General features: G+C 49.8%; 8 protein-coding genes across 8 annotated transcripts; 4 read left to right on the top strand and 4 right to left on the bottom strand.

Moving 5' to 3' along the window:
- Positions 1-112: 112 nt before the first annotated feature.
- On the bottom strand, positions 113-1,826 carry K444DRAFT_618866 (uncharacterized protein). Its single transcript, XM_024881413.1, has one exon. It carries the CDS (start codon positions 1,441-1,443, stop codon positions 493-495), a length of 951 nt encoding a protein of 316 aa, XP_024730586.1. The 5' UTR covers positions 1,444-1,826; the 3' UTR covers positions 113-492.
- Positions 1,827-4,014: 2,188 nt separating this feature from the next.
- On the top strand, positions 4,015-6,580 carry K444DRAFT_540986 (kinase-like protein; the record flags this gene model as incomplete). The annotated part of the gene is made up of 4 exons (XM_024875756.1): positions 4,015-4,193; positions 4,250-4,487; positions 4,534-4,651; positions 4,707-6,580. The coding sequence occupies 4 exons, from the start codon at positions 4,015-4,017 to the stop codon at positions 6,578-6,580; spliced, it is 2,409 nt and encodes an 802-aa protein (XP_024730585.1).
- A 2,456-nt stretch (positions 6,581-9,036) lies between these two features.
- Positions 9,037-10,246, bottom strand: K444DRAFT_618861 (uncharacterized protein). Its single transcript, XM_024881412.1, has one exon. The coding sequence runs from the start codon at positions 9,886-9,888 to the stop codon at positions 9,460-9,462; it is 429 nt and encodes a 142-aa protein (XP_024730584.1). The 5' UTR covers positions 9,889-10,246; the 3' UTR covers positions 9,037-9,459.
- A 3,123-nt stretch (positions 10,247-13,369) lies between these two features.
- On the top strand, positions 13,370-14,753 carry K444DRAFT_655877 (NAD(P)-binding protein). The gene is made up of 2 exons (XM_024886044.1): positions 13,370-13,967; positions 14,014-14,753. Exons 1-2 carry the CDS (start codon positions 13,503-13,505, stop codon positions 14,608-14,610), a joined length of 1,062 nt encoding a protein of 353 aa, XP_024730583.1. The 5' UTR covers positions 13,370-13,502; the 3' UTR covers positions 14,611-14,753.
- A 195-nt stretch (positions 14,754-14,948) lies between these two features.
- K444DRAFT_618858 (T-complex protein 1 gamma subunit) lies at positions 14,949-17,324 on the top strand. Its single transcript, XM_024881411.1, has 7 exons — positions 14,949-15,159; positions 15,242-15,308; positions 15,378-15,586; positions 15,633-16,223; positions 16,270-16,907; positions 16,958-17,058; positions 17,112-17,324. The coding sequence occupies exons 1-6, from the start codon at positions 15,156-15,158 to the stop codon at positions 17,051-17,053; spliced, it is 1,605 nt and encodes a 534-aa protein (XP_024730582.1). The 5' UTR covers positions 14,949-15,155; the 3' UTR covers positions 17,054-17,058; positions 17,112-17,324.
- On the bottom strand, positions 17,112-18,076 carry K444DRAFT_618855 (uncharacterized protein). The gene has a single exon (XM_024881410.1). The coding sequence runs from the start codon at positions 17,854-17,856 to the stop codon at positions 17,248-17,250; it is 609 nt and encodes a 202-aa protein (XP_024730581.1). The 5' UTR covers positions 17,857-18,076; the 3' UTR covers positions 17,112-17,247.
- Positions 18,077-18,397: 321 nt separating this feature from the next.
- Positions 18,398-20,170, top strand: K444DRAFT_635131 (phosphoglycerate mutase-like protein; the record flags this gene model as incomplete). Its single annotated transcript, XM_024883826.1, has 3 exons — positions 18,398-18,452; positions 18,573-19,028; positions 19,101-20,170. The coding sequence occupies 3 exons, from the start codon at positions 18,398-18,400 to the stop codon at positions 20,168-20,170; spliced, it is 1,581 nt and encodes a 526-aa protein (XP_024730580.1).
- A 651-nt stretch (positions 20,171-20,821) lies between these two features.
- K444DRAFT_646613 (kinase-like protein) lies at positions 20,822-22,958 on the bottom strand (the record flags this gene model as incomplete). The annotated part of the gene is made up of 2 exons (XM_024885218.1): positions 20,822-20,838; positions 20,897-22,958. 2 exons carry the CDS (start codon positions 22,956-22,958, stop codon positions 20,822-20,824), a joined length of 2,079 nt encoding a protein of 692 aa, XP_024730579.1.
- Positions 22,959-25,796: the final 2,838 nt, after the last annotated feature.

Below are 25,796 nucleotides of genomic sequence, written 5' to 3'. Positions count from 1 at the left end.
TGGAAGTCAACATTGGACCCCCTATCCACACCACCACCCATTCACTTGTAGCACTTCGAAAATGGTGCAAAACACACGGAGAATTGATGCGACAATGGAATTATTTGTTTTGCTCAATTTGAAAAGTTTCGTCTCTGCTATTGCCAAATGTTTTGGAAACGTTTCCTAACTGATTCTAAATTGATTATGCCCCCCTTTTCCTTCGCTTAACTGTCGCCATCGCGACATGGCCCCGTTTCCTTGCTTCCCACATTATCCACCTATCTAATTGGAATACCCAGACGAATGAATGACAAAAGATAATCGTGAAATGAACGTCCGTTCTCTTTCTCTGCCATGCTCCTCGATGCATCCACCTCCTCGAATCGTAAGAAACACGTGACGCGTAGTTCTCAGAGCCCACCCATCCCGCTCAGAGCAATGAGATACCATGTTCTCTCCCAACGACCTCACTCAAAAAACTTCTCCGATGTGTCTTAGCCCAACAACGTCTCACCCGCTCTTGTACTCCGAAATCGGCAGCACCTTTGCCTCATGTCTGGACACACGCGTTCTCGGCCTCGACTTTCCCGTCGCACTGGCACCAGAAACTCGTTCCCGCTTCCGTCTCTTGACAACATCCGTCTTTAATGACAGTGGCCTCGGTATTCCATGCAACCTCATAAAGAGTCCGCAGGCATTGCACACAGGGAAGCCGTCATGGGTTTTTCGCCATAGAGAGGTGTTGTTCGTGGAGCAATTTGAGCAAGATATTTCGTCACGGGTTTCACTTCCTGTGTTTGAGACTCGTGATAATTTGCGAGTTGGTTGTGGGTTTGGCTCGTTGGATGGTAAGGTTGTGATGGGTATGGAGTTAAAGCTTTGCGTGGGCTCGCATTCCTCTGATGGAGAGGTTGGCGCTGATGGTGAGTTGGAAGAGAATATGTCATGATTTTGGGAGATGTCCGTAAAATCTGTATTAGATGTTGACGTCGGCGTGTACTCTTGTAGTGGTGCCATCTGTTGTTCTTGGTAGGGGTTTGTGAAAGTCGGATCAAGAACAGGTGGTGAGGTTAGACACGCCTGATCTGGATATTCTCCAGAGTCATCCCAGCTATGACTTGAGGGAAGCATAGCATCATTTTGACTATAGAATGCGTCTTGGGTGCTTGGTTGATAGCTTGAGTATAGTGTCTCCTGCCCATAAGCCTGCCTCGAAGGACCGCTGAGCCACGGTAATGCACCACCGGAAAGCTCCAACTCGGGGCTCGAATCCTCCATAGAAGGCTGCCCAGGCGCATTCTGCGTCGCGAATGACTGATTCCTGAAGTCTTTCTCTGCTTTGTTTTTGCTTCCGGGGTCAAAGCCAAAGCCACTCGTATTATCGACGCCAATCGGGTCATCTGGCAGACACGTGTGATGTCCTGGGACTCTCGTTGGGGTTCGGGTAAGGCCTCTCAACATTTTGGCCCATACAACTCCGAAGTTGGATATGAAGGGGATATTCTGGTAATTCGAGCACTGTCACATATGGTAAGGCGAGGATTATAAGTCGTAATGTTGAGGAAGCTGAAGTTTCCGAGTCCGCTCTGGTCCCGACACAGGCATGGCTTGATTCGAACAGTAAAAGGCGTTCGTAGGTCGTGAACGAGAGGTGGAGATAAATGTTGAAGGGAGGAGTTCCCGGACCGGATAAGATATTTGTGCGAAATGTTGTGGTTTGAAAGGATGAGGAGCGAGAGGTTGGAGGTTGACGGTCGGGGTTCGTGTGGGATAGCGTGATGTGGCACCTGTATTGCGGGATCGTTGCTACAGGGCTATCAGCCACACCAAACATAATATCCTTGACCGTGCTTTGCTTGACGGGCATGTTTCTGATCAGTTGGTGAGACATTTCCCATCATCTTCGAGCTTTCTGAGCTTGCTTAAGCGAGCCTGGTGAAGGACGATACAGGCATGTATTGCGCGGCTTGTTCCCCCTTTCTCGCTTATTGACCTCGCTTTGGAAACTCCTCAGTCCGAATTTCAGAGAGCCTGCATTATATGAGATACGTGTCTTGCTTCGAATCAATCATTGGATAAGTCGAGCTTACAGTTAGGTGAAAGGGACGTCCCGGTAGTGTTGGTGCAACCACGACCATAGCGGCTTGAATCATGGTTTCAACTTCAAATGTTGGAAAGCCCCTCTCTGGACTACTCTCAGCACTCCAGACTAGAGCATACTTTCCAAGAGCGGTGTGCAGTATAGAATGTAAAATCCTGTCCGTATCACAGCTCAAATTATGACGATGCTTCGCTCTTCGTTGTCTTTTTCTGCATTTTCTTGAGCCAGTTGAACTTGGCTGGGCGGTCAGGCAGACAACTCCGAAAATGAGATCTCGAGACTTTTCTCTTCTGTCATCACCTGCCGATGCTTTTTCGACAAGTAAATACCGAGTACCTTCGTCAAAGGATGCGAATGATCCAATGCGTCTAAAAGTTCCATCGGGGTTCGTTGCAAGACGAGACGATCACCAAAGAACTTTCCTGATAAACTACGTGCGGCAATCTGCAAAACCTAACCAAATGAATCGGCGGCAAATGAATTACCATCACAGTAGCCGTCAAGTAAAGGTCCCTCTTCCCCTCAATTTCCAGCACGACGGCAGTATGGTCTCCGTATTCATGTTGTCATGTGACAGGAGTTAACATCTCTCCCAGTCTAATGAAGCCTGATGCAATGGGACTAAGAGAACTTTCGTCAGATCCCGTATTCTCTATCGACTTGAGTTTTGCGCAAGTGACCTCTAGAAATGTGCCTTTGACTGTTTTTCTTATCATCGTGGCACGATGGGCATCGATCGACAACCAGGACCATAAGGAACCTCGCTATTTCGGGCTTGGCTTCGCAGGTCTCGTTGACTTCCAGGCCAGCTGGGCTAGAAGTCCTTTTCTCCATAATCCCACAATAAGCAACGTCGAAGATGCCTTCAAGTATTCTCAAAATGCCATTCAAGGCAGCTTCCCTGTCTTCCGGTTTTTATAATTGTACACCTTCCCGAGCAGCATCATGAAGCTCCGTGTTTGGGATGACGCCCTTGAAAAAGCCATGGCGCATCATGATCTCTGTCATATTATCTGGGAAGATTTCGCAAGTAGATCTTTCTCGACACTCCCAATAGAACTGATTCCGATTGAAATGAACACACTTCTAGCCAACAAACGTTCTTGCACAACCCATGCTCTTTGGGTATGTTTTGCTACTTTATAGCAGCCTTTGCTTGTCGTAATCTGGAATTAATTGTCGTATTTCCTCAATCAAGTAGCCACCGTATTCGGTCGCATTTTGATCACGGGAGCCAATCGAGGGCCACGCATCGTCCGCATACCCATCCTACTTGTTGATATTGGAATGAGGTCTTAGGAATCGATTGAGATTACTCCGAAGCCGATTGGACCTGTGGTTGTTGACCAAATTCCAAAAATTCGGTTGGTCGGGCGGAGTTGTTTTTAAGCTGCCCCACATGCGGAAAGAATTAAACATCGTCTTTAGTATCATTATATGTCAAGAAACAGATAGTTACTTCTATTTTCTCATGGGCACAACGAGATAGTTTGTCTATTATTAGCCCTGGGGGTATTTGATTCGTAATTGCGATCGAATCTTTTGTGTATCGCGAGGGTGTACCGAGCCAGCAAGTATCGTTTGATGACTAATCATGGCTAGAAGGGCTGGTGGGGAACGCCAAAACCACTCAACCGCCCACTTATGCCCCTGTCGGAACACAAAATTCTTGGATTTTTCATAGTGCTTAGTAAATTCTCAAAACTTCCCAGAACATGGAAAATGCCCCCAAAAGTCCGATTCCAGTGTTAGTTTCTTGAAATTGTAGTGCTGTCGTGGCTAAATTTAGGTTGAGTGGTGTGGGCGTTTGGCTTGTGAACCCGTCTAGCGCGGAAACGTGTGAACAGCTAGACATCACATGAATAGACAAACACCCTCATCGAAGCCATTTCAAAGTAAGAGCTCCAGCTTTCAAGGCCAACCTAGTCGCAATGAGCCGGCTTCAGGTACGACCTGTAGAGGTCAGTTCAACCAAGGCAAAGGCTGTGGAAGATGCCCGACAAATCCAGGCGAGCATCATTGATGCTGCGCGGAGGATTGGGAAGGACCCCCCGAAGTATGCCCTGATGGAGCTTATCGGAAAAGGTAGTTACGGTCGGGTGTATAAAGGGTCTATGTTCTCCTAGAAAATCTCGTCTCGCTTTGTAACTCTCTAACTTACCTTAGGAAAGACATGATCACTGCAGATATTATTACTGTCAAGATAATCGACATCGATCAAAGCGATACAGCAAATCCTCGTAATGCGGATTCATATAGCGAGTTTCTAAAGGAAATCGGTGCCTTGAAGATCCTAAGCGAGAATAAGGCGCGGAATATCAACCATGTCATTGATGCGTTACCAGTGGGTCAATCTATGTGGATGATAACTGAGTATTGTGGAGGTGGGAGTGTTGTCACATTAGTAAGTATCCTTTATAAGAGCCTTTTCAGAGCTAATTGTGGCATAGATGAAACCCACGGCCCCAGGTGGCCTCCAAGAAAAGTGGATTATACCCATTCTTCGAGAGGTTGCAGAAGCTATAAAATGGGTGCATAATGCAGGGATTGTGCACAGAGATATCAAGTGTAAGCTAGCATATAAATAGTGTGGAGCTTTCTTGTTTTACTGATTTTGCTCCAGGTGCAAACGTTCTCGTTACGGAGCTAGGAGGGGTACAGCTCTGTGACTTCGGAGTTGCAGGTACTCTAGAGACGAAGCTAGATAAGAGGTCGACATTTACTGGCACACTTCATTGGATGGCACCCGAGTTATTCGATTCCAATCTAAGTTACGGTAGAGAGGTAGATATCTGGGCATTTGGATGCATGGTATACGAGATTGCTACTGGGTTTCCTCCAAACGCTGATACTGGAATTCCATACGATCATGCCGGATCTCGTTCAGAAATTCCTCTTCCAAGACTTGAAGGAGGCAGCTATTCTGAAGATTTGAGAGGTATCGTCGCATATTGCCTAGAAGAACTTCCAAGTTTGCGACCCACAATTGATCAAGTGCAAAAGCATCCATATATCTGGAACAGCAACTCGAGATATCCTACCTTGAGTCTCTCTTATCTTGTCCGTGCTTTCAAAATGTGGGAAGACCATGTTGGAAGTAGGGAGTCACTTTTCATGCCAGGTGGTGCTCAAGGACTGGCCAGAGACTCGCTTTCAATGGCCAATGACGAATGGAACTTTAGCACAACAGCAACTTTCGATCAGGAAGTCTCTAAGAAATCTACTGCCCAAGATGTTTACGATGCTTACGGTACAACTGTTGAACTTCAAGATATTGTCTCAGAAGAGACTTCACGCCCAAAAGCTCAAAACCCATCAAGACGACGACCACCCCCAGAGGCACTAAAACGGCTTCCAGCACCACTAGAAAAGATTTTCGATCCGAATACCTTGTCTACTTATGATGACAACAGCAGAAACCACTACGGCAGGCCTCTACCACCACCTACCTCAGACTTACCCCTCCGTGACGAGAACTCTCAGACCTCGATCAAAGATACGATGATTGATATTGGCGCTCATGGCTTCAACACAGGACTTTCGAAGTTTCCTGAGATGGAAACAATTAAAGCCAATAAACTTGGTGTTAGTCAAGAGGTATCAGTGGACGAATACAATCCCACATTGCACAATTTCAGTCACCCGGCTCTAAGCGATCCTGTAGACGTAAATCATAACCGTCGCACACAAGATTGGAAGTTTCCTGCGATGGAACTGCCTGTATCCGCAGACCCTGCGATCTCACAGTTCCCAGCAAGCTACGATTTACCGCGCCAAATATCGACAGGCGGTTCTGACGGTCGCCCTCCTCTGACCCATCATCCCACAAGACCTATTGGAACCGCGTCTAGAAGCAGCCTGATACATTCGCGACAGGCATCTCGAAATGGACTATCTATCAGAGAGTCTTTGATCGACTTGGACATGAGCTTGCATGAGGTCGCAGCATCTTCTGCGCGTCCGTCGACTGCGAATTCTGTCACAGGCTCCACATCCAGTGATCAGATAGCAAGTGGTCACCCTTTTGAGTTGGAAAAACACGCTTCTCTGTACGCACCCCCATTGCCGGAGGCTACCACTGAGCATGAATCTTACCTGACGGAAGAGTGCAACGGTGCCCCAGGCCTTCTCGAGGAAAATTCCAAACATGACATTGGTAGAGCTTCCAACTTCTCAGACTCCGATACAGTGTTTCCAGCCTCAGTCATATCTACTGATCCCAAGAATCCTGGAATACGACCTCTCCCCTCTACTGTTCAAGAATCCTTGACCCACTCTGCAAATCAACTGTGCGACTTCTCTCACATACCCGAGCTGCCATCTCCACCGTCTCAGAAGGCGTTAAGTGGACTGGCAACTCATGATGAGCTAAAGGAAGAGCTCAACCGGATGTTAAGCTCGATGACTTCGCAATTAAAGGCATTCCACGATGTGTATGCTTCCCCCCAATTTGTGCACAGAAAGGGACATGTCACGCCACCGAGACATCAAGAATAGTTGGGATCCAGGCGGCGGCTACCAGCACAAGTGTGTCAGCTATTTCCGGAAGTGTACTCGAGATCGTAGGCAATACTACTAGTGGGAAGATGCAAGGCGATTGGACAGTCTCAGCACTTTGCTTCCGCATCAATTTGACCGTACGTCGTCAGTCGACACATTGGAGACTGCTCCCCTTGTCAGCCTACAGTTTCCTGCTTGGGTTTTCATGACCTGAGACAAAAGGAGTTTCACATTCTAGAGTTGATCTGCGAACTGGAAATGAAGGTCACCTGGGAATTATCGGGAAAGATCATGCGCGGCTACGCAATTGATACGCTGTGGTCGTCTGTATTACCATTTATAACTTCACGGAATCCCATATCTTGGGCCGTTTACTATCTATAGACAATGTTGGTGTTTCGGTCTTTTAGCCAATGGAAGGCTCACAGGCACTTAAATTTTTTGGGGTTGGTTGTTGGAACTCGAACGTTGGAGTTGTACCTGAGACGGCCACTTTCGCTACCTGCCAGCGAAGGCCTTCCATATAGACCTCCCGGCGCCTGGCGCATATGCCATCCAGATAGAGACTGTCGGTTAGATGATCAAGCCAATGATGAAGAAAAACAGGCGGCAAGACGTGGAGGTGCAAGAGTGGGTTTTGCTTTGATGGAGCCATTTCCGTCAACATCCATGCCAGAGGCTTCTCGGTGCTGCATGGGAGGGGTTTCGAGGTCGTTTTACTGGCTCTGTGAATCCAGATACGGTCAACCGATTTCTCCCACTGGAACCGATGGCTATAGGGTTGCTACGATGTGCGCGTATTCCTGAACGTCGGAAATGGTATAAAAGAACCCATCTGCCGGCACATTGAGAACATCACGATCAGATATCTTTCCTCAAAGAAGATGCTTGCACAATGCCGCCATACAAGACCTGATGACGCTCCTTATTACCACTTCTGCTTGGGAGTTGAGCAGGGTACCAAACTAAGGTGTAATGTTAGATGCATAGGAGTTTGTTTCTTGTGTAGTGCAGTGGAGACTGTAGCTCTCAATTCATTCGTTTATAACTCTGGCATACGAGGAGCCTCCTCTCCTATCCGAAGTTCCCAATGGCCCATCCTGGATTGCGAGGGCTTCCTGCTACGATTTGCCTTGCGGGAAAACGCGGAGCCGTCAATATACCTTCTCTCTATCTGCGTCCCAGTACCTGACCCTCTTCATCGCTCCTCATGATCTTGGCAGCCTTCTTCTTCTTGCGGTACCGTAGACTAAATTTGCAGTCAGCATGTATTCTCTTTGAAATTGGTGTGACGGGAATTGTCAGGGAAGGAACGCAGCTCACTAGAAAAATCCCGCAACCAGTTGAATGGGAATTGCAATCGCTCCCCCAATAATTAACCTGATCTGACTTTAGAGACTACGTGGTGGGAAACGTATTTTGCTTCCTTACCACTTATATTTCTCCCAGAAAGACTTGTCTTCGCGTGTCATTAACAGAGCGCGAGAAACGACTTCCATATTCGATAATCGAGAAGACAATTGGCAAAGAAAAGAAGAAGCAGTTCGGATAGCGTGGCACTGCAATCTGGGAGTGTGTTGAAGGCAAGTGGTTGCACAGAGCTGAGTTGAATATGAACCTCAGCGGGCTCAACCCAAGACTTATATCACCAATCGTCAGCCGTCTTCTAAACCTCCTAGTTCAACAACAAAAATACGAGATGCAGCAGCTTGCGTCACATCCCTATCCGAGCTATATTTAAGGCTCCTGAGAGAATCCTCGCTTCTCTCGGATTGCTTGACGGCGACGCCATCGCTGCCTACCTTCCTCAGCTTGATCCTACATGATGAACACTAATTCGTCACAGTTTTGGAACTTGTTGGAAAGGAAAGATAACTTGATTGAGCAGAGCGAATCACGTTGAAACTTCAGTAAAGCGGATACGAGTGCGAGGCTTAGCGAGGCTCGCACTCGCATCCCTGAGACACTTGAACCCGAACTTCGCTCATCCGCAACACCGCGAGATGATAATACAGCGGGAGATATTGGAAATGATGATGTTCGACGCTGTTGATATGCCTGGGAGGTTTGATAGTAGTGCTGGGGAGGGATATATCGGGAAGTTCCATTCCATGACCTGGAAGGAGGCAAACGCATCACAGGGCTGAGGTGAAGCTTAAACAGCGTGGTTCCGCCATCTGCAAATTCTGGGCCTCAGTAAAGACTTGACCCTTCTCGATCGAAATCGTGGCCCTTGCTATCTTGTCGATATCCACTCTAGGTTGCAGATCATACGGCACTTGCCACCTCCAATGATACCTACCACGGTTGAACTTCCCGTACCTGAAATCGTGTTTGCAAATTGTTCCCCATCTTTCGGTTACTGCGAGATTGTGATCGCTTGAACCCTCAGTGTAAAATATGTAGATAGAAAAAGCAATTGCAACTTGGCATGTATCTGAAACGGTAGCGTACTGAGAACTACCTAGTGCTCCGGATAGAGTTAAGCTTATCACTCGTCTCGCAACTTCTCCACAATCAACATCACTTTCACTTTCTTCATCAAGATGGCTTTAGGATTCTACGCCAAGGAGCCGACTCCGGATGAGACTGCGCAATAAGAGTTAACCCTTTAAGTAAAGCTTTCCTGCTAATGCCGGGGTAAGTGGGACCCCCTTAGCCCCCCCAAAAAACGTTGTTCTTTGAATTTCGAGCTGCAAATATGGCTGTATCATTCCATCTGCTCATTCCAAAATCCTTCAAATATCGCCAAACCCCTACTGTACTCCATTATAAAATCCCGATTATCTCTGTATTCTGTCCAACAGTATAAGGTTCCTATCCAATATATCCATCCTATCCATCATATCATTATGACAGTTGGCCCACCCCCAGCCTTATGTGGTTCCCCTCATCGCAGCATCATCATTATTCCCCTGGTTCCTCATCTTATCTCTCCTCCGCTGCCTGCTCACCTCCTTCTCCGCAATCGTCATCGCGCTCTCCTCTTTCGCAATTCTCTTCTGCTTTAGTATCAACCTCCTCCGTCGAATGAAGTACCAGCTTCCTGCTAGCAGTATAGCGACCATACCGATGACTGGTACTACGATATAGTTGGCGGCATTAAGATGGTAGGGGTCGGGCTGTGGTTGAGAGTAGGGGGTGTGGGTTGAGATTGCCGCTGCGGAGGAGATGGTGCTCGTGATGAAGGTGGAGCTCGAGGGACCAACTGCCGTGGTTGAGAGGGTGACGGTATTTGCACTCTCGGGCGAGCTGAAGGTGACGGGGGGCTTAGGACCAGGTGTTGGGGGAGCCGTGGTGCTCATTGTTCCTGATGCCCACCCGCGTCTGAAACTTGGAGACGTTCAATCTACTGGAGAGTCTGGGAAATGAAAGCGGAGGTCTTGGGAAGGCTCCTTGTGCGGGAAGGAACGGCTGGAAGGAGCTTGTATCGAGGCCCTCCGACCTCCCGGCACGTTCGGCTTCGAGGATAAAGAGTGGTTTGAGGCTCAGCTTGGGCAGAACTGTTGGTCTACGTCAGACGAAACCCCTCAGAAGACAATATCGGATAGTTGCGGAAGTCGTAAAGGGAATGTTTTTGCTACTGGCGATACAGTATCACGGTACGGTGAAGGCGGTGTTGAACGAGTATAGAAACGCATACTGAATCCTTCAGTTGATTTTTCTGTGGAATGATGAGCGATATCCTCGTGAGGCGGGGTTCATAGCCTTGTCATTGGCGTAAGACGGGCAAACGCAAGCGTCATGAGAATGCTGGGGTTGCCCGCTTGCACCCGGTCCTATTAAGCTTTGCCGTTAGACGTGGCTTATGCAGGGAGTCGGTATTGCAAGCATTGTTGTGGAAAGCTTGAAGAATGAGCGATGTCGATTGGGTGATGTGCTGCAAGCATTGAGCGGCAGAGCCAAAACTGAGGCATTCGAATAGGGCGTGCCTCGGTACGCGTATCGAGGTGGAGCGACGCGACCTGCTCGATTTAAGGTTCCACGAATGCACGTGTATAACAGTAGTGACATGTGTTTTTCGAGATGGCGTTGACTTGAAGAAGGTATTCATCTGTTGAGGTCGTGATTGCTGCCAGCATTGATTCCGGAACTAACTGGTAGAGCACCTCTCAAATGGGCAATGTTCTTGCATAGTGGAACATTATAATGAAGTAATGGAAGTCTTGTTAGGTCGCCCCGCGAGGTGTATACGCGGGCAAATGCTCCCCTATTTCCGGTGCCTGTACAGCCGTTGCTTCACTATGAATGCTCCCTACCTCCGTTCCAGCCAACAAGTTAAAATCAGGAGGATGTTCGCCATCTCCCCTCAGGCTGCCTGCCTACTTTCCAATTCCACCTCAGCTGCACTATTCTTCACTCGCGCAGCCTGTTCTTTCTTAGACTTGAGTCTCTCAAACAGCCAAAAGAGAATGGTGGCATTGATGACCGTGGGAAGGCCAACGCCAATCCCAAACCCGACCTTCGTTCCTTTGGACAGAGTCTTTTAGGTTGCCAAGCCCTTTTTAGCCACCCCATAGCATGAGAAATCTCCGCCTACAACGCCGGGATGGGAACGATTATATGCTGTCGATGCCGGAACACAGTTTGTTTTCTCGACATTACTGGCAATCTCTATCTCTCTGACATGGGTGAGGGAGGAAAATGCGGCATTGTATTGATATTACTGCTGAACGACGTTTTCGAAAGAAAGGAGTGAGGCAGCAACACCCACCTAGCTATTGCACCCTGCAGACTGATTGTGTCGACGCTTTCTAAAGCGCTAAGGTTAATAGTTATAGATGTCCAAGCAGACAGGTCAAAATCTCCTGATACGGTAAGGAGGGATGAGAAATTAAGCCTGAACAGTCGTTAGCTGAAATCATAGAGAGCTTCGGAAGGTACAATACCGGGAGAAACCGCCAATAGAGTAACCTGGTCCACGAACTGAAGTCTCGGAAGACTCGGATAGGCGGCACTACCCGTACTCGATATCTCAAAGCTACGCAAAGATATATAACCTGGTTTGGACGCGGTGAGCATAGGCATGGAAATTCTTTCACGATGGTCAGCACGGAATAGCATTCGCTAGGATTGCGAGGAACACCGACCTCGAAAAAATTCCCTTTGCTAGACACTCCGGTAGCATTCCGCAGCGAAGGGAGATCCGTCTATATCGAGCCGAGACAAGAAGTACACTTTTGTGGTTGTGTGGTTGTACGCCTCGGTGATCTCGTACGAATCGGCAATTGAAAAACTGGAATCTACACCCACAAGGAGCGGAAAGTTCAAGCTATCAGCAATTAGTATGAATCTAAGCAGAAAGTCTAGGCAAGTACCTGGCAATAATTCCGGACAACTCAATAACGGAAGCATTCAAGAGTGATGGAAAATTGAGACTGGTCCCCCGGTACGTCCACGCAGTACATATAGCCGGTTTGTCTCAATTCTGGCATTGATAAGGATTCCAGAGCAGGAACATCATAGAAGTCTATTCGACCCAAGGTATCTAAGGTCATGCATTTCAACGGATGTCAGGTATTCCCACGCATAGTCACCTTTCTGGGCGATTGTCCACAAATACCTGTCGCAAAGCAAATCGGAGTCAGCATACTTCTTTCAAGTATTCTTGGGAGTTGAAAGCTCCTGGAGCTGTTGGAAATTGTAACAAACCCTGGAACCGGTACAAAAGTGGGCATAATCCTCCGAGGAAAATAGAACTCACAAGTCATGTTAGTTATCCCATTCGGGTTGAAATTTCCTGAGAAATTCATTCCAATGATAATATTACCGTCAACGAGAGTAGTGCAATCTAATAGAATTGCATCCAGGTCATGTTTACAGTCCATTGCCTAGAAGCCAAATTAGGAAGATCTTGAATGCTGCATTCCTTAGCGAAGGAGACTGATTCATTTGTCAGTAAATAGAAAGGCGTGAGAGAGCACAACTGGGTGAAGATAGACATCACCTACATGCAAGTGATGCGCCCACTACCAAAGCAGCCAAAGCAATTCAAGCCGGTATCGTATTGGTGCTCTTAACGCAGTAGAATCTCTGGAAGATATGTCGAGGCTCATCTTTCTTGCCGCGACGACCTCAAAATCAGAATATTTTGTGGCGGGGAGGAATTGGGTAAGACCAAATAGTACCTCGAGTTGAAGGGATGCTTGCGCATGGAGAGGTCCTGAAATGGGACAGACATCGTTCCAGGGGTTGAGTGGGGTGACGACCTGGCTGACAGCGCTTGGAGCCTCGCCGGAATACTGTTATTTTACCTACCAAGTGAGAAGGAGTGCATATTAATGTTGAAAACCTCTACTAAAGATGGGTGAAAGCTTTAAATGACTTTGAATTCTTGTGAGATGGATGAAGAGCCATAATGACTCTGGCAAGAATCTCACTTGAGATGGCCCCCGGCGCGCTGCATCAGAATAGGTAAGATGCAGTACAGCGGAGGTACCCGATTCACAAAGAACATTCTATAATAACAATAAAAGAACGGTTTCGATGGCAAACTGCTCGGTGAGCCGATAAAGAACGATGCCCAAGTGCGAGACCCAAAGGGGAAATTGGCCAAGGTGACGAGACGAGATTCATATATGCCCCAGCCGAAACAGACAGGATAGCAAAGCTCCGTGCAAGACGATGAAAGTGAAAGTCAGGTTAAGAACGAGATCGGAGTTATTGTTTAAGGTTTGGTGACGGTCAATACAGTTCTTAGGACGTCACTCAGAGATTTCTAGTATGAGGCTGAATGCACGTCCCTCGGTCGCGAAGCGCCTCCCTTGAAACAAACCAACCCCCGTTGTGAGGAGCTCTTTCGTCTCAAGTTTGAGCCCATCCGCAAAAAATGCCACTTCTCTAGAAACTTCTTCCTTTCTCCTTCATTTAATTTAAACGTCGCAAGTCTTCGCCAATAATTATCGTTACCGGAATAATAATGAATTACCAACCCAGAAGCCGCGAGCTCTCCTGGGCCAAGCCCCTCTCCGTCGACCTGCTCCTCAAAGTCCTCAATGTCACCTTCCTCCATCCGTTCGTAGGATGGATGGTGCCACTTTGCATGCGAGCGCAGGCTATGAAATGGAGCCATCCTGCCATCCAAATCGCCATCGGATATGCCTCTCTCCTTACCGCCTGGTACTTCCTCGACGTCCTCAATAAACAGATTGCGTTCTCGAAGCCACGGAAGGTGGACTTCTCAGATGAAGTAATCGTCATTACTGGAGGTGCAAGTGGGTTGGGACTCTTGATTGCAGAGGTCTATGGTATGCGGGGAGCTACAGTTGCGGTATTGGATGTTAAAGATCTCGAATCTGGAGAGGCCCGGGGGGTCTCAGTCTACAAGTGCGACGTGGGAAACAAGGACCAAGTTGCGAAGGTAGCAATTGAGATCGAAAGAGACGTACGTCTCATTCCCCTTCTCATGGAATTAAGCTAACAATCTTCAGCTTGGAACCCCGACAATTCTAATCAATAATGCTGCCATTGTCAACGGCAAGCCCCTCATGGACCTTTCGTTAGATGAAATCGACCGCAACTTCCGAGTCAACCTCCTGTCCCACTTTTACACTACCAAGACTTTCCTCCCCGGCATGATCCGCTCTGGGCAGGGCACGATTGTCACGATCTCCAGTGTTATTGGCCAAACTGGTGCTGCACAACTCACAGACTATGCTGCTGCCAAAGCGGGTATCACAGCACTCCACAAATCTCTCGCTGCAGAATTGAAGTCAACACCAGAGATCAAAACGATACTTGTGTCTCCAGGCCAACTCAGTACCCCATTATTTAATGGCGTCCAGACTCCGAACTCCTTCTTTGCTCCTGTCCTTGAGCCGGTTGATGTTGCCAAAGAGGTCATTGCGGCTATAGATTCTGGTAGCAGCGCTGTCTTGGCAATGCCACTGTATGCTAGATGGATTGACTGGATGAATGTCTTCCCCGTGGGCGTGCAAGCAATTTTGAGGGGAATGTGTGGTGTTGATGCCGGCATGAAGACATTTCAAGGTCGGAGTGCACCGGGAGAGAAGGAAAGTTTGATATAGAAGCAGATTTTTGGCGCTGGCGTCAACTGCAATATTGTAATGCATGTATGTATAAAATATACCACCAAGTGCATGGACGACTGCTGCTTCAGACCTAAAAGTGAGCTGCTTAGCTCACTCGTCCCCGAGTTCTGCCAGCTGTGCCCCCCCTCAAGAACGTTTCCGATGGAAACTATCTTTTTTTTTAATAAAAAAAATAGAAAAATTCATTAAGGTAGGAACCTTTTAACGAGCTGGGCCTTAAAAAGAGCGGATATCCTTTATTGTTGATTGTCGAGCCACTATTGAAGTCAGTGATGCTTTGGCTTCTTGATCAGGCGACTAAGCTTCGCAAGGCAAAATTTTGACCCCTGCACGGCCGACGCGAGTCTCAAGAAATTCCACGCGCTTTGCATGAGAACAAAGAAGAGCTCTAAATCTACCACCAAGATACGAAAAGATCCATTTTAAGCTCGACCAGTTTCTCTCATCCTGAAAGAATCTTGCAACACGTTCCCAGTGATCTCCGTACAGCGTTCTCAAAGATGCAGGCCCCGGTGCTGGTTATGAGTACGTCCCGAACAACAGCTGCCTCCAATCGAACTTTTGAAGCTCGTCCTCTGCCTTTATGATACTGACGAGTTCCTGGCAGACACCCAGAGTGGTGAGAGACAAACCGGAAGAAAAGCTCAGCTCTCCAACATCACAGCAGCAAAAACGTGAGCTTCATCAACAACCCCTCCGAGCTTAGAAACGCATGGAAGGCATATCATACTGACTTCCAACAGCGTCGCAGACATCATCCGATCATGTTTAGGACCGAAGGCTATGCTGAAGATGCTGCTAGATCCTATGGGAGGCATCGTGTTGACAAATGACGGTCATGCCATCCTTCGAGAAATCGAAGTCTCGCATCCGGCCGCAAAGAGCATGATCGAGCTCAGCAGAACACAAGACGAGGAAGTTGGAGATGGAACTACGACAGTCATCATTCTTGGTATGACACTCTCTACGTGTATGAAGCTTCGACTGACGGCGTACAGCTGGTGAGATACTTGCGCAAGCGCTGCCACAATTAGAGCGAAACATCCACCCTGTTGTGATCATCTCCGCCTTCAAGCACGCCCTTAAAGATGCCCTCGAGATTATCGACGAGATCTCCCTCCCTGTCGACATCGACGACGACCAAGCCATGTACCAGCTGATATCCTCCTCCATCGGCACGAAGTTCGTCTCGAGATGGTCAGAACTGATGTGCAATCTCGCTCTCAAAGCTGTACGAACTGTAACATTCGACATCGGTGGTGGCAAGAAGGAAGTCGATATCAAGCGTTACGCAAGAGTTGAGAAGGTCCCAGGTGGTGAGATTGAAGACAGCAGAGTTTTGGACGGTGTTATGCTCAACAAGGATATTACACATCCTAAGATGAGAAGACGGATAGAAAATCCTAGAATTGTGCTGTTAGATTGCACGCTGGAGTACAAGAAGGGAGAATCTCAGACGAATATTGAGATCAGCAAGGAGGAGGACTGGAATAAGATTTTACAGATTGAGGAGGAGCAGGTTAAGCTTATGTGTGATGCTATTCTGGCTGTCAAGCCGGATTTGGTCATCACTGAGAAGGGAGTCTCTGGTATGCTTGAAAGCCCTACGGACCGTTCTTTGCTGATAACCCCAAGATCTCGCCCAACATTACCTGATGAAGGGCAACATTACTGCCCTACGCCGAGTCCGCAAGACAGACAACAACAGAATAGCCCGTGCCGTCGGTGCCACCGTTGTAAACCGAGTCGACGACCTCACAGAAGCAGATGTAGGAACCCAATGCGGACTTTTCGAAATCGAGAAGATTGGTGACGAGTACTTCACTTTCCTGACCAAGTGCAAATCTCCCAAGGCATGCACTATTCTCCTGAGAGGTCCATCAAAAGACATCTTGAACGAGATTGACCGAAATTTGGCGGATGCTATGGCTGTTGCGAGGAACGTCATGTTCCACCCAAGGCTTTCACCGGGCGGTGGAGCTACGGAAATGGCTGTTGCTGTCAGATTAGGGCAGTTGGCAAAGAGCATTGAGGGTGTTCAGCAGTGGCCATACAAGGCTGTTGCTGAGGCTATGGAAGTCATCCCGAGAACTCTTATCCAGAATGCCGGTGCCAGCCCTGTCAGAGTTCTCACTGCCCTGAGAGCCAAGCACGCAGAAGGTGGAAGCACCTGGGGTATTGATGGTGACACTGGAAAGCTTGTGGACATGAAGGAATATGGTGTTTGGGAGCCGGAGGCAGTCAAATTGCAAAGTATCAAGACCGCAATTGAGGTATGTTCTGAGCATTGCCTTTGTTTCCATGGTACTAATATATGATACAGTCCGCCTGCCTGCTTCTGAGAGTAGACGATATCTGTAGTGCAAAGGCTGCAAGACAAGCTGGAGGCGGCGGTGCTCCCGGCACTGGGGAGGAATAGATAGTCTTGTCATGAAAAGTCAGTGTATTAAAAAGCGATGATAATGCGGTGAGCATACCCTTGTATCATAGCATAGAGCTCAAGGCCAATGCATGTGAGAATTTCATGCCAGTGTCGTCTGCTTGTTCTCCTTAACCCTCCTTAGATGGTTTCAAAATCGTCGAGCTCCTTTCCAAGTCATAACGTCAAGGTCCTCAATCATCATCGTGAATCACAATCCCAGCCTCCTCACTCACTACACCAGCCATTCCCTCCCCGTCCTCGGGCCCCTCACCACCCAAACCCTCAGGCCGTTTTCCAACATCAACCCTCGCCTTAAACTTCCCTCCCTTTGCCTGCTGCACCTCACCCCCCTCCTTCCCACCCTTCCCCTTCTTTCCTTTGTTCTTCAACCTCTCCCTCTTCTCCCTATTCTTCCTCGTCTTCTCCCGATCTCTCTCCTCTCTCTCCCTCCTCTCCCGCTCCCACTTCTCCCCATCCTCCTCATTCCTAACCTCCTCCTCCATGCCTCTCAACCTCTCATACTCCCTCCTCCTACTCGCCTTATAGACATGAAACTCCCCGCTTCCCGCCCCAGCGCTGCTCCCCTGTACATTCTGTACGATTTCTGGGGGTGCGGAACCGGGGGTATGGGAGAGGGCGCTGCTGGTGGACGGGATCCTGATTTCTTGGTCCGGTTTGGCGAACAGGGCGTCGAGTTGCGCGGCGGTTTGCGATTTCGGGGAGAGAGCGCGCTTTTTGGTCGGGCGCTTGGAGCGGGGGTCCGCGGAGGTGGGGATACTTTCGGGGATTTGTTCTGACATCGTGAGGGTGTTGTGTAGTCAACTGTGGGATGTCGTTGACTGATTCACGGTATGCCCTTCTTGCTGACTCGATCCGTGAAGGTTGATTAGACGTTGCGTCTAATTCCTGACTCGCAAATTGGGTGGGTGGCAGGTACCTAGTGGCATGTAATTCCAAATCCAGGAACACAAAACTATTGAGTGAGGTGGCGGTGGTGCGAAGGTGTTGATTGATGAGAAAGCATTCTTTTCCATCCGAGGCTCTTCCAGCCTTATCAAAATTTAATACGGTAACCAAAGTAAGCCAAATATTGGGGCGATATCGCAATCGAACGATTCTCTATCGATAAGACGAACAGGGCAGCGTTTCATAAAATCCAACACATCGTCACCGTTCGTTCCATCCTAGTGGCGCATACATCTAAAAATTCTTCTCAAGCATAGATATCAGATCACAAATCCCTTCAACCGTCTGTCCTTACCGACGTTACATATATATCTAGTTATATACCAAGTGGCAACCCTCAAAGTCGGAGAGAACAAGTTGTTATAGAAGCCGGAGATGGGGAAACCACGCATGATTATACTGATCAGACACGCTCAGTCAGAGGGCAACAGTGAGTCTCCTTCCTTTTCTGTGTTCCCCCACTCTACATCTCGAGGAAGACAAGTGTAACCTTCCTCTCGGCTGTCTCGCCCAAACCTGCACAATGCCTTCCATAACTAACAACCCCAAGAAAACCGCGACATCCACCAAACGATCCCCGACCACCGCGTTAAACTGACACCAGAAGGCTGGCTGCAGGCCTACGATGCCGGACGGCGCCTCCGCGACCTGTTACGCGCAGACGACACCCTCCACTTCTTCACCTCCCCCTACCGCCGCACGCGGGAAACAACAGAGGGCATCCTGAAGACGTTAACCTCAGACGAGCCCTCACCTACCCCCTTCCCTCGACACTCGATTAAGGTATACGAAGAACCGCGTTTGCGGGAGCAGGATTTCGGCAATTTCCAGCCATGCAGTGCGGAGATGGAGCGCATGTGGCAGGAGAGGGCGGATTATGGACATTTCTTCTACAGGATCCCGAATGGGGAGAGCGCGGCGGATGCGTATGATCGGATTAGCGGGTTTAATGAGAGTCTGTGGCGGCAGTTCGGGGAGGATGATTGTGCAAGTGTTTGTGTTCTTGGTTCGTTTCCATTTCTCCAATTCCCGATTCTGGCCCCTTTTATGAAGTAGGATGGAAGCTGATATTGGGCAGTCACCCATGGCCTCATGAGCCGCGTCTTCCTCATGAAATGGTACCACTTCTCCGTCGAGTACTTCGAGGACCTGCGCAATGTAAACCACTGCGAATTCCTCATCATGCGCAAGAAAGAAGACAGTGGGAAATACATCCTGGAAAACAACCTTCGCACCTGGTCTGAACTCAAACGCGAACGTCTGGCCGCAGCAGCAGCGAAAGAGAAAGCCAATCCCTCGTCCCCAACTACTGCTACGGCCGTTTCAGAAAAAGACAGAGAGAAAGAAAAGAAGCTGCTAGGTGGAGCAGGCGAGGGCAGTTCCAGCAACGCGGGCACAACGTCCCCCGTTCCAGTACGGAAGAAATGGGGAGGTTGCCCAAACGGCTGCGATCACGGAAAACACGCCTACAGGAAAGAGAACAGCATGCACGCCATGCAACTCAACGGGAAGCCCTCCACCACATCCTCACCCATAACCTCCGAGCCCCCCTCAAACCCCCTCCCTTTCCGCCGTCCCACGGCCAGGCGCTGGCAATCCTCCTCCGACGAGGAGGAAGACGACCCACGAGGCAGACTCGGCCCAACCGTCGATGTGCAGCGCAGTCTCGACGAGGTGGTCTCGAGTCCCGACGGCACGCCGAGTTTTATCTCCGTGGAGGATCGACTGCGAAGTCGGGTCAAGTCCCCGAGGAACGACAATCTGCTGTTGGTGAAGACGGCGGGGCGGGATTTCGGCGGCAGCGCGAGTGGGAATACGAGTCAAGCGGGGAGCGACACGGAGTTTAGCGCGGAAGAGGATGCGCGGAAGAGGTTGGCGAAGGGGAAGTTGGTGGGGAGTGCGATGGGGAAAGGGAGTGGGAGTGCGGCGGGGCATGGGGGAGTGGTGATGAATGGAAATGGGAAAGGGAAAGGGATGTTTAGAGAGCAGAGTGGGATGGGGAGGGGCGCGCTGGCGGATGCGTTGGGCGATCAGAGTGATGTTGGTAGTGATGCTGGGAGTGAGGCTGAGCTGGAACTCTCGCCCGAGTTGGAGAGTTTGAGGGAGGAGGAGATGCTGGATAAGAGTATTAAGGGGAGTGTGTATTGAAGGCTTGGATTGTGGTTTTGGTTATGGCTTTGGTTAGGGATTTGACTTGTGTTGGGAAAGCATTTACATTGGACGTTGGTACTGATTTGGCATCTGTCTGTCGAGCAAGCATTTATATAGTTGGGCGAGCATGGCAAGCGTCTCTGCCCAGATTCATCATTCGCCTTACAGCTATTTTCGACTTCATCTTGGCGTTTATTCATACATAGCATAGATCAGGAAGTAGTAGGATCAATCATTGATGATAGAATGCACTCCGCCACTACATTGCTTTTCTAAATACAAAAATCGGGATGGGGATATCTTAACTCGCATCAAGTGAACGATAGACAACGAAGAATGTACATGGCGCCAGGCAGACAAAAGATGTGAAGGATTCTTTTCAAAAGGAAGGGTACATACAGACCATTAACTCCTTTGCGTATCAAAACACCGACCTGGACTTGCTTGCTTGCAGTAAAGACAGATACTATTTATCCTTTCTCCTTCGCTATGCTTCATATAATTCGTAAGGTCATGGGGGGTGAGTAGGTTCCGATGAGGTAGTGAAGACGAATGGCTCGTCCCGAACCGAACAGGTAAGCGGCTGAAAGGAGTATTGCCGGCTTTGACAGATTTCTCCTCTCAGAGAGCTAGATCAAGGAAAATTTCTTATCCAAAGCTCAATTCTGTACATTGCCAAATTAGCTCTCATCCAATAATTCAACTTAAGAAGTTGGAACTTACCAGCATAAACAGGAGCCTGCCACGCCTTGGCCTTTGGCTTCACTTTCCCATGCGGTGTGTTGCTCCCACTACCAGGCCTGCTCTTCCCCTCACTACTCCTACTCTTACTCGTCGCGATACTTGCTCTGTCGTCCCCCACAGGAAAGCTCCTTGACTTCTCTTTCGACACCGTATAGCTGGTACTCGAAGCCACCGAGAGCGATTGCACTCTTTCGACTCCATAGATCACGCCTCCCGTCAAGCCCAAAGTCCCCCCATTCGCGGTCACGGGGTTGACACTCGCGCAAGCCTCTGCCGCCGCTCGCTGGGACGCTAGACGCAGTTGGTCGAATCCGACATTCCATTCGTTTTGGTCTGTCCTGCCTGGTTCACAGTGGATCCTGGGTTTCAACTCCCCGTCTTCGGATTGCCCGACACTCAGTCCGCAGATTTGAGACAGGATGTTGTGCATCTTCTCCTGTACCTCCCTCGCACTCGGGCGTTCCTCAGGATTCGGACTGATCATGTTGTCGACTAGGCCGATGATGTGACTGACGCCCCTGAAGACCTTATCCTCTTTCTTGCTGGCATCTTTGATCAGGGTCTTCATCCAGCTTGCCACTTGTCCTAGATTCTTGTGGAAGGAAGAGTCGGGTAGACCGCCGCCACGACCAGGAGTCTTGTTTTTGCAAGAGCGGTGAGATGAGAAGTTGCGAGAGGCTCGCTTGAGGAAGAAAGTGAGGATCTCGAGGAAGATGCAGCCAAGAGAAAATATATCAGCCTTTTGAGGATCGTGGGGTTTGTGTCCGTGAGATGATTTTGGAGGAGATTGAGATTGGGAGCCACTGGAGGACGTGTAGATCGAGGAAGTTTCGTTCGAGACCACGAAAGAATGAGCACTTGAGTGGACGATCGTCCCGGTGCTAGGTCCTGTTGACCGTCGGGATGTGGTAGGCCTCGAAACTGGAAGTGAAATGGGCGGCGGTGCTGGCATCCGTGGTGCCGCCTCTGGAGCAGAATAGTCATACATTTCCTTATCGAATGTCCGCCTCTCTCCGTGGAAATTTGCTACTGGGAAGATGCCAGAATCGCCGAAGAAGATGTGATTGTCGATGTCGAGCATCATATTGGAAGGTTTGATATTTCGGTGAGTGATCCCTTGAGCATGCAAGGTAGCGAGAGCGTCCGCTAAACAATGAAGCCAGTTCAGGAGTAGGACTCGGCGGTCTTGCTTAGGAAGTATCTTTATGGATGGAGCAGTTACAGCCAGGAAATGTTTCAGGGTACTATCGTTCACAGGTGTGAGGAGAAGGTACCCGCAGCCCCCTTGGATGTAAGAACCCCAAAGACAAGTCAAGTGTACATGTTCAAGGGCTTTCATGGCCTCGACTCCAGAGAGAAGTTCTTCCTGTGGCATGCGTCCTGGTGCAGTGCCTAAAGGTATCCGTCGACGAAGCAGTAAGTCATCCGGTTTTCCGGGACGATGGACCTTATCAAGGTTGCTTGGTACAAGACCTGCGACAGCCCCGACAGGGCGTTTCTCAGCCAGTTCAAGAGGTACGACTTCTTCATCGTCGTAATACACCAGCTCTCCCTTCTGAACGTTCCTCAACAGGTAGGCAAACTGCCGGTGGAAGAACTTCTTCTCCAGCTTCTCATCCTTGTCGTACGTCAACTGGAGTCGCTCGACCTGGTCCAAGGGCACGGGAAGATCATCATCGTCCCAAGAATCGTCGATAACTCCAAAGATCTGATCCGGCACCCCAAGGTCCACCAAGATCAGGAATATCCGCTTGGCCTTCTGTTCAATCCATTCCATGTACGTGTCATCGGTCAGCCCACCACCAAACCCCAGCGGCTCATCGAGCCGCACCTGCTCATCGGGTCGCAACCTAGATAACACAAAGTGGCGATTGACGGTCTCCTCGATGCGTTCCTCGTCCCACCACATTGTGGTCGAATCAGACAAAATTCCATTGGTGTTGCGAGGAGGACCAGCGCCGGCGAAGCTGGAGTAGATATGGGAATTTATGCTCGCCTGCTGCTGTGGGCTCACCACCAGAGAGGCGCGCCTGTAATCCATGATCGAAGATCTCCACTCCCCAGTTTTCCTAAATTGGGGACGATGGAGTTTTATGATTGGTGGGTGGGAGGCGAAAGATAAGCGGACTAGGCTCGAGGGGTTCCAGAAGGGGGGGGGGGGGGGGGGGGGGCGAGGGGCGAGGGGTGTTTCGCTGGGTTCCGGGTGTGTTGTGAGGCGCTGCGCTGCGATGGCGTGGGATGGATGGAGGGTGGATGGGGTGGATGGGGTGGATGGTGGGTAGTGGATGGTGGATGGTGGATGGTGGGTGAAAGATGAAATAGGGCCGCCAGCTCCGAGCTACCTACCACGGCCGCACGGCGTCCTTGCAAATGGTCGAAGGCAGAAGGTCTGCAGCAGGCTGCAACAGCGCATGAAGAACTGCACCCGGGCTCGGTTTTGGGAACTCGCAAAAGCAAGTCCAGGCGAATTGCAGAGCGGCCTCTGCCTCTGCCTCTCTCCGCATGGATGAGATTAATTCGATCGCGCCCGGCGCTGTCGCGGGATTTCTGGGGCAAAAATAGCGAGGAGGAGGGGGGGGGAAGGTGGAGGGGGAAGAGGGGCGTGCAGGCAGGCCTGTGACTCTGATGAGTCTGCCAGATGGATGTCCTTTGGGTCGTTTGAAAAAGCACGAGAAAGGGCGTGCGCTGTCCTATCACCCACCCCTGCATGCCAACCTGGTCGCGCCCGTGGGATGGTTATCGCTGAATGCTGACAGGAGAACTTTGATTGAGTGAGACCCGCCAACGCTGTCGAATGTCGAATGAGCGAGCGCAGGCTTCAAAAAACCGGCTCTCCAGCACGCCCAGCACGCCCGTTCTGCTTTGGGGCGTTCTGCTGGCTGGATGCTCGCGTGGCCTTCGGAGCTGGGGGAGCAGCTGGCGAAGAATGGTGATGACCTGGATGGCTTGGATTGGTCCTGAATATTCTGCGCGTGTCTGGGCTGGTGTACCAATATGGGATTGCGTCTGGCCCGTTCCCAGAGCAGTGAACACGGATCAACTTCAGGCTTCCTGCGGCTTCCCTCAATCGAAATCATTGGCAGAAACGAAATTCCTGCCACGAGGCGTTCATGCGGCTGTCAACATGGTGGAGAGATGCCGTCTCTTGTTTGATCATCGTGGATGCCGTCCGTGTTGGCTGTTCCTGTGTAACGAACACCACTGATCAAAGGGGGTTGCTCAATTTTCCCACGTCGCTCAATAATAGCTTCTCGTGGTACGGCACGGGATGGTGAAACCAGGCTCCAAAATAAATTTTCGGCAGCAAAATTTTGCAGGTGGGTAAATAGTTGGGCGATCAAGGCACATTTGGCTGCAGCTTGAGTTGTGTCCCGAAATTCAAGATAAGCTTTGCTGTAGATGTCTGGGGCCTCTAAGATGTTGGCTCCACCGCCTTCGATCTCCCCCACCGAGCGAATATTGCCTGGTGAGCGAGCACTATAGGTCAAACCGGTGGACCTTGTTGATTGCAGTGACTGGTTTAGAAAAGAACTCCCACTCGCCGGCTTGTTGGGCTTTCAGCTCTGCAGAGAAAAAAAGACGCAGCCAGAGACTCGGGTGGGGCACGGGAAGCTAACAATGAAATTGTCTCACCGCCATCACGGATCACAGACGACGGTTCGGGTCATGAAGCCGCTTGTGGCACACTTGGCCAACACTTTGTGCCTGTGGCAGAGTTGTACATATGTCGGGTACCTCTCCGTGGGCGTGGGGACTCCCAAATACTGAGCGCCACTTGAGGCTGTGCCGGAATCATCCGAGGGGGTGCAGGCTTCGAAGAGAGATAAGAGAGTGCTCTCCCACGTCGAGGGCACGAGCCGATGGCCTCGTGAAGCTTCTTTCCAACGGACGTCTCAGATGACCTCGGCTTGCAAGTCGAATGAGGTCCCGCGAATCCGCGATCCACGGTAGTTGTAAGTCATCGGATGACATCCAGAGCCAGCAAGGATCTGCTCTTAAGCTTTTGATCTGGCGCATGGTTTACCCAACGGGTGTTTGCATGCCAAGAGATGTCTAGGCTGAGTTGAAGGCTAAAAACTGGGAACTTGGACAGAAGCTGGCCTGTGTGCTGCTGGAGTCCCTTCAATTTGACAGGTTGGCAGGTTGTGTACTCGGCTGAGAATCGGCTCCTGTTCAGATGCTGCAGTCATCCGTTCTCGCTGGCGAAGTTGTCGTGAACTTTCCTCAAAGAGGACTCGTATTGAGCTTTCTTGAAACGATGCCTGCACTTGGCGTCATTGTTATGATGTTGTGACCCTTTTTCTATCGTATTCCGTCGTGTCATCCTAATGATGTTTTGTGACGTGCTGTTCGAGGCTGAGAGCACGAGAGCAACAGCGAGTCCGGATGAGGTCGAAGAAGATGTCAAGTAAGGCAAGCTCGTCTTGCGGAAAAAGCGGCACTGATTATCAATGTCCTCATTCAACCGTGGACGTTGAAAAGAGACAATTTTGAAATATTCCAGAGCTTCATGGGCAAGAGGAGGAAGCAGACTTTGGATGTACACTACTCGAAGGAACTTTTAGAGAGGAAGCATCTGAAATACCAGTAATTCAAGTTGACTTGGGACATTGAGGATTTGGTGCCGCTTTTTCTTTCCACGGCAGGCAGTTCCTAACCGAGCACGTGATTGCCCCCCACTTGGCTCCTCCCCCCTTTTCCTCTTGTCTCTTACCTTCGATCCTAGGAGTCCGGGAAGAGATCAAGCAACTAATGCAAAGGACAACCCACGTTTCAATCTTGCATGTTGTGTCTTGTTCACCGCTTACCGCAAGTAACCTCACCAAATCAATCGCGGATCCTCCGGCGCCCTTATGAGCGAGCCTCTGACGTGGCACGG

This window comes from Hyaloscypha bicolor, assembly GCF_002865645.1.
Source record: "Hyaloscypha bicolor E unplaced genomic scaffold K444scaffold_141, whole genome shotgun sequence".
Taxonomy (NCBI): Eukaryota; Fungi; Ascomycota; class Leotiomycetes; order Helotiales; family Hyaloscyphaceae; genus Hyaloscypha; species Hyaloscypha bicolor.
The sequence above is the reverse complement of the archived record's forward strand: the minus strand, read 5'-3'. Positions and strand labels throughout refer to the sequence as shown.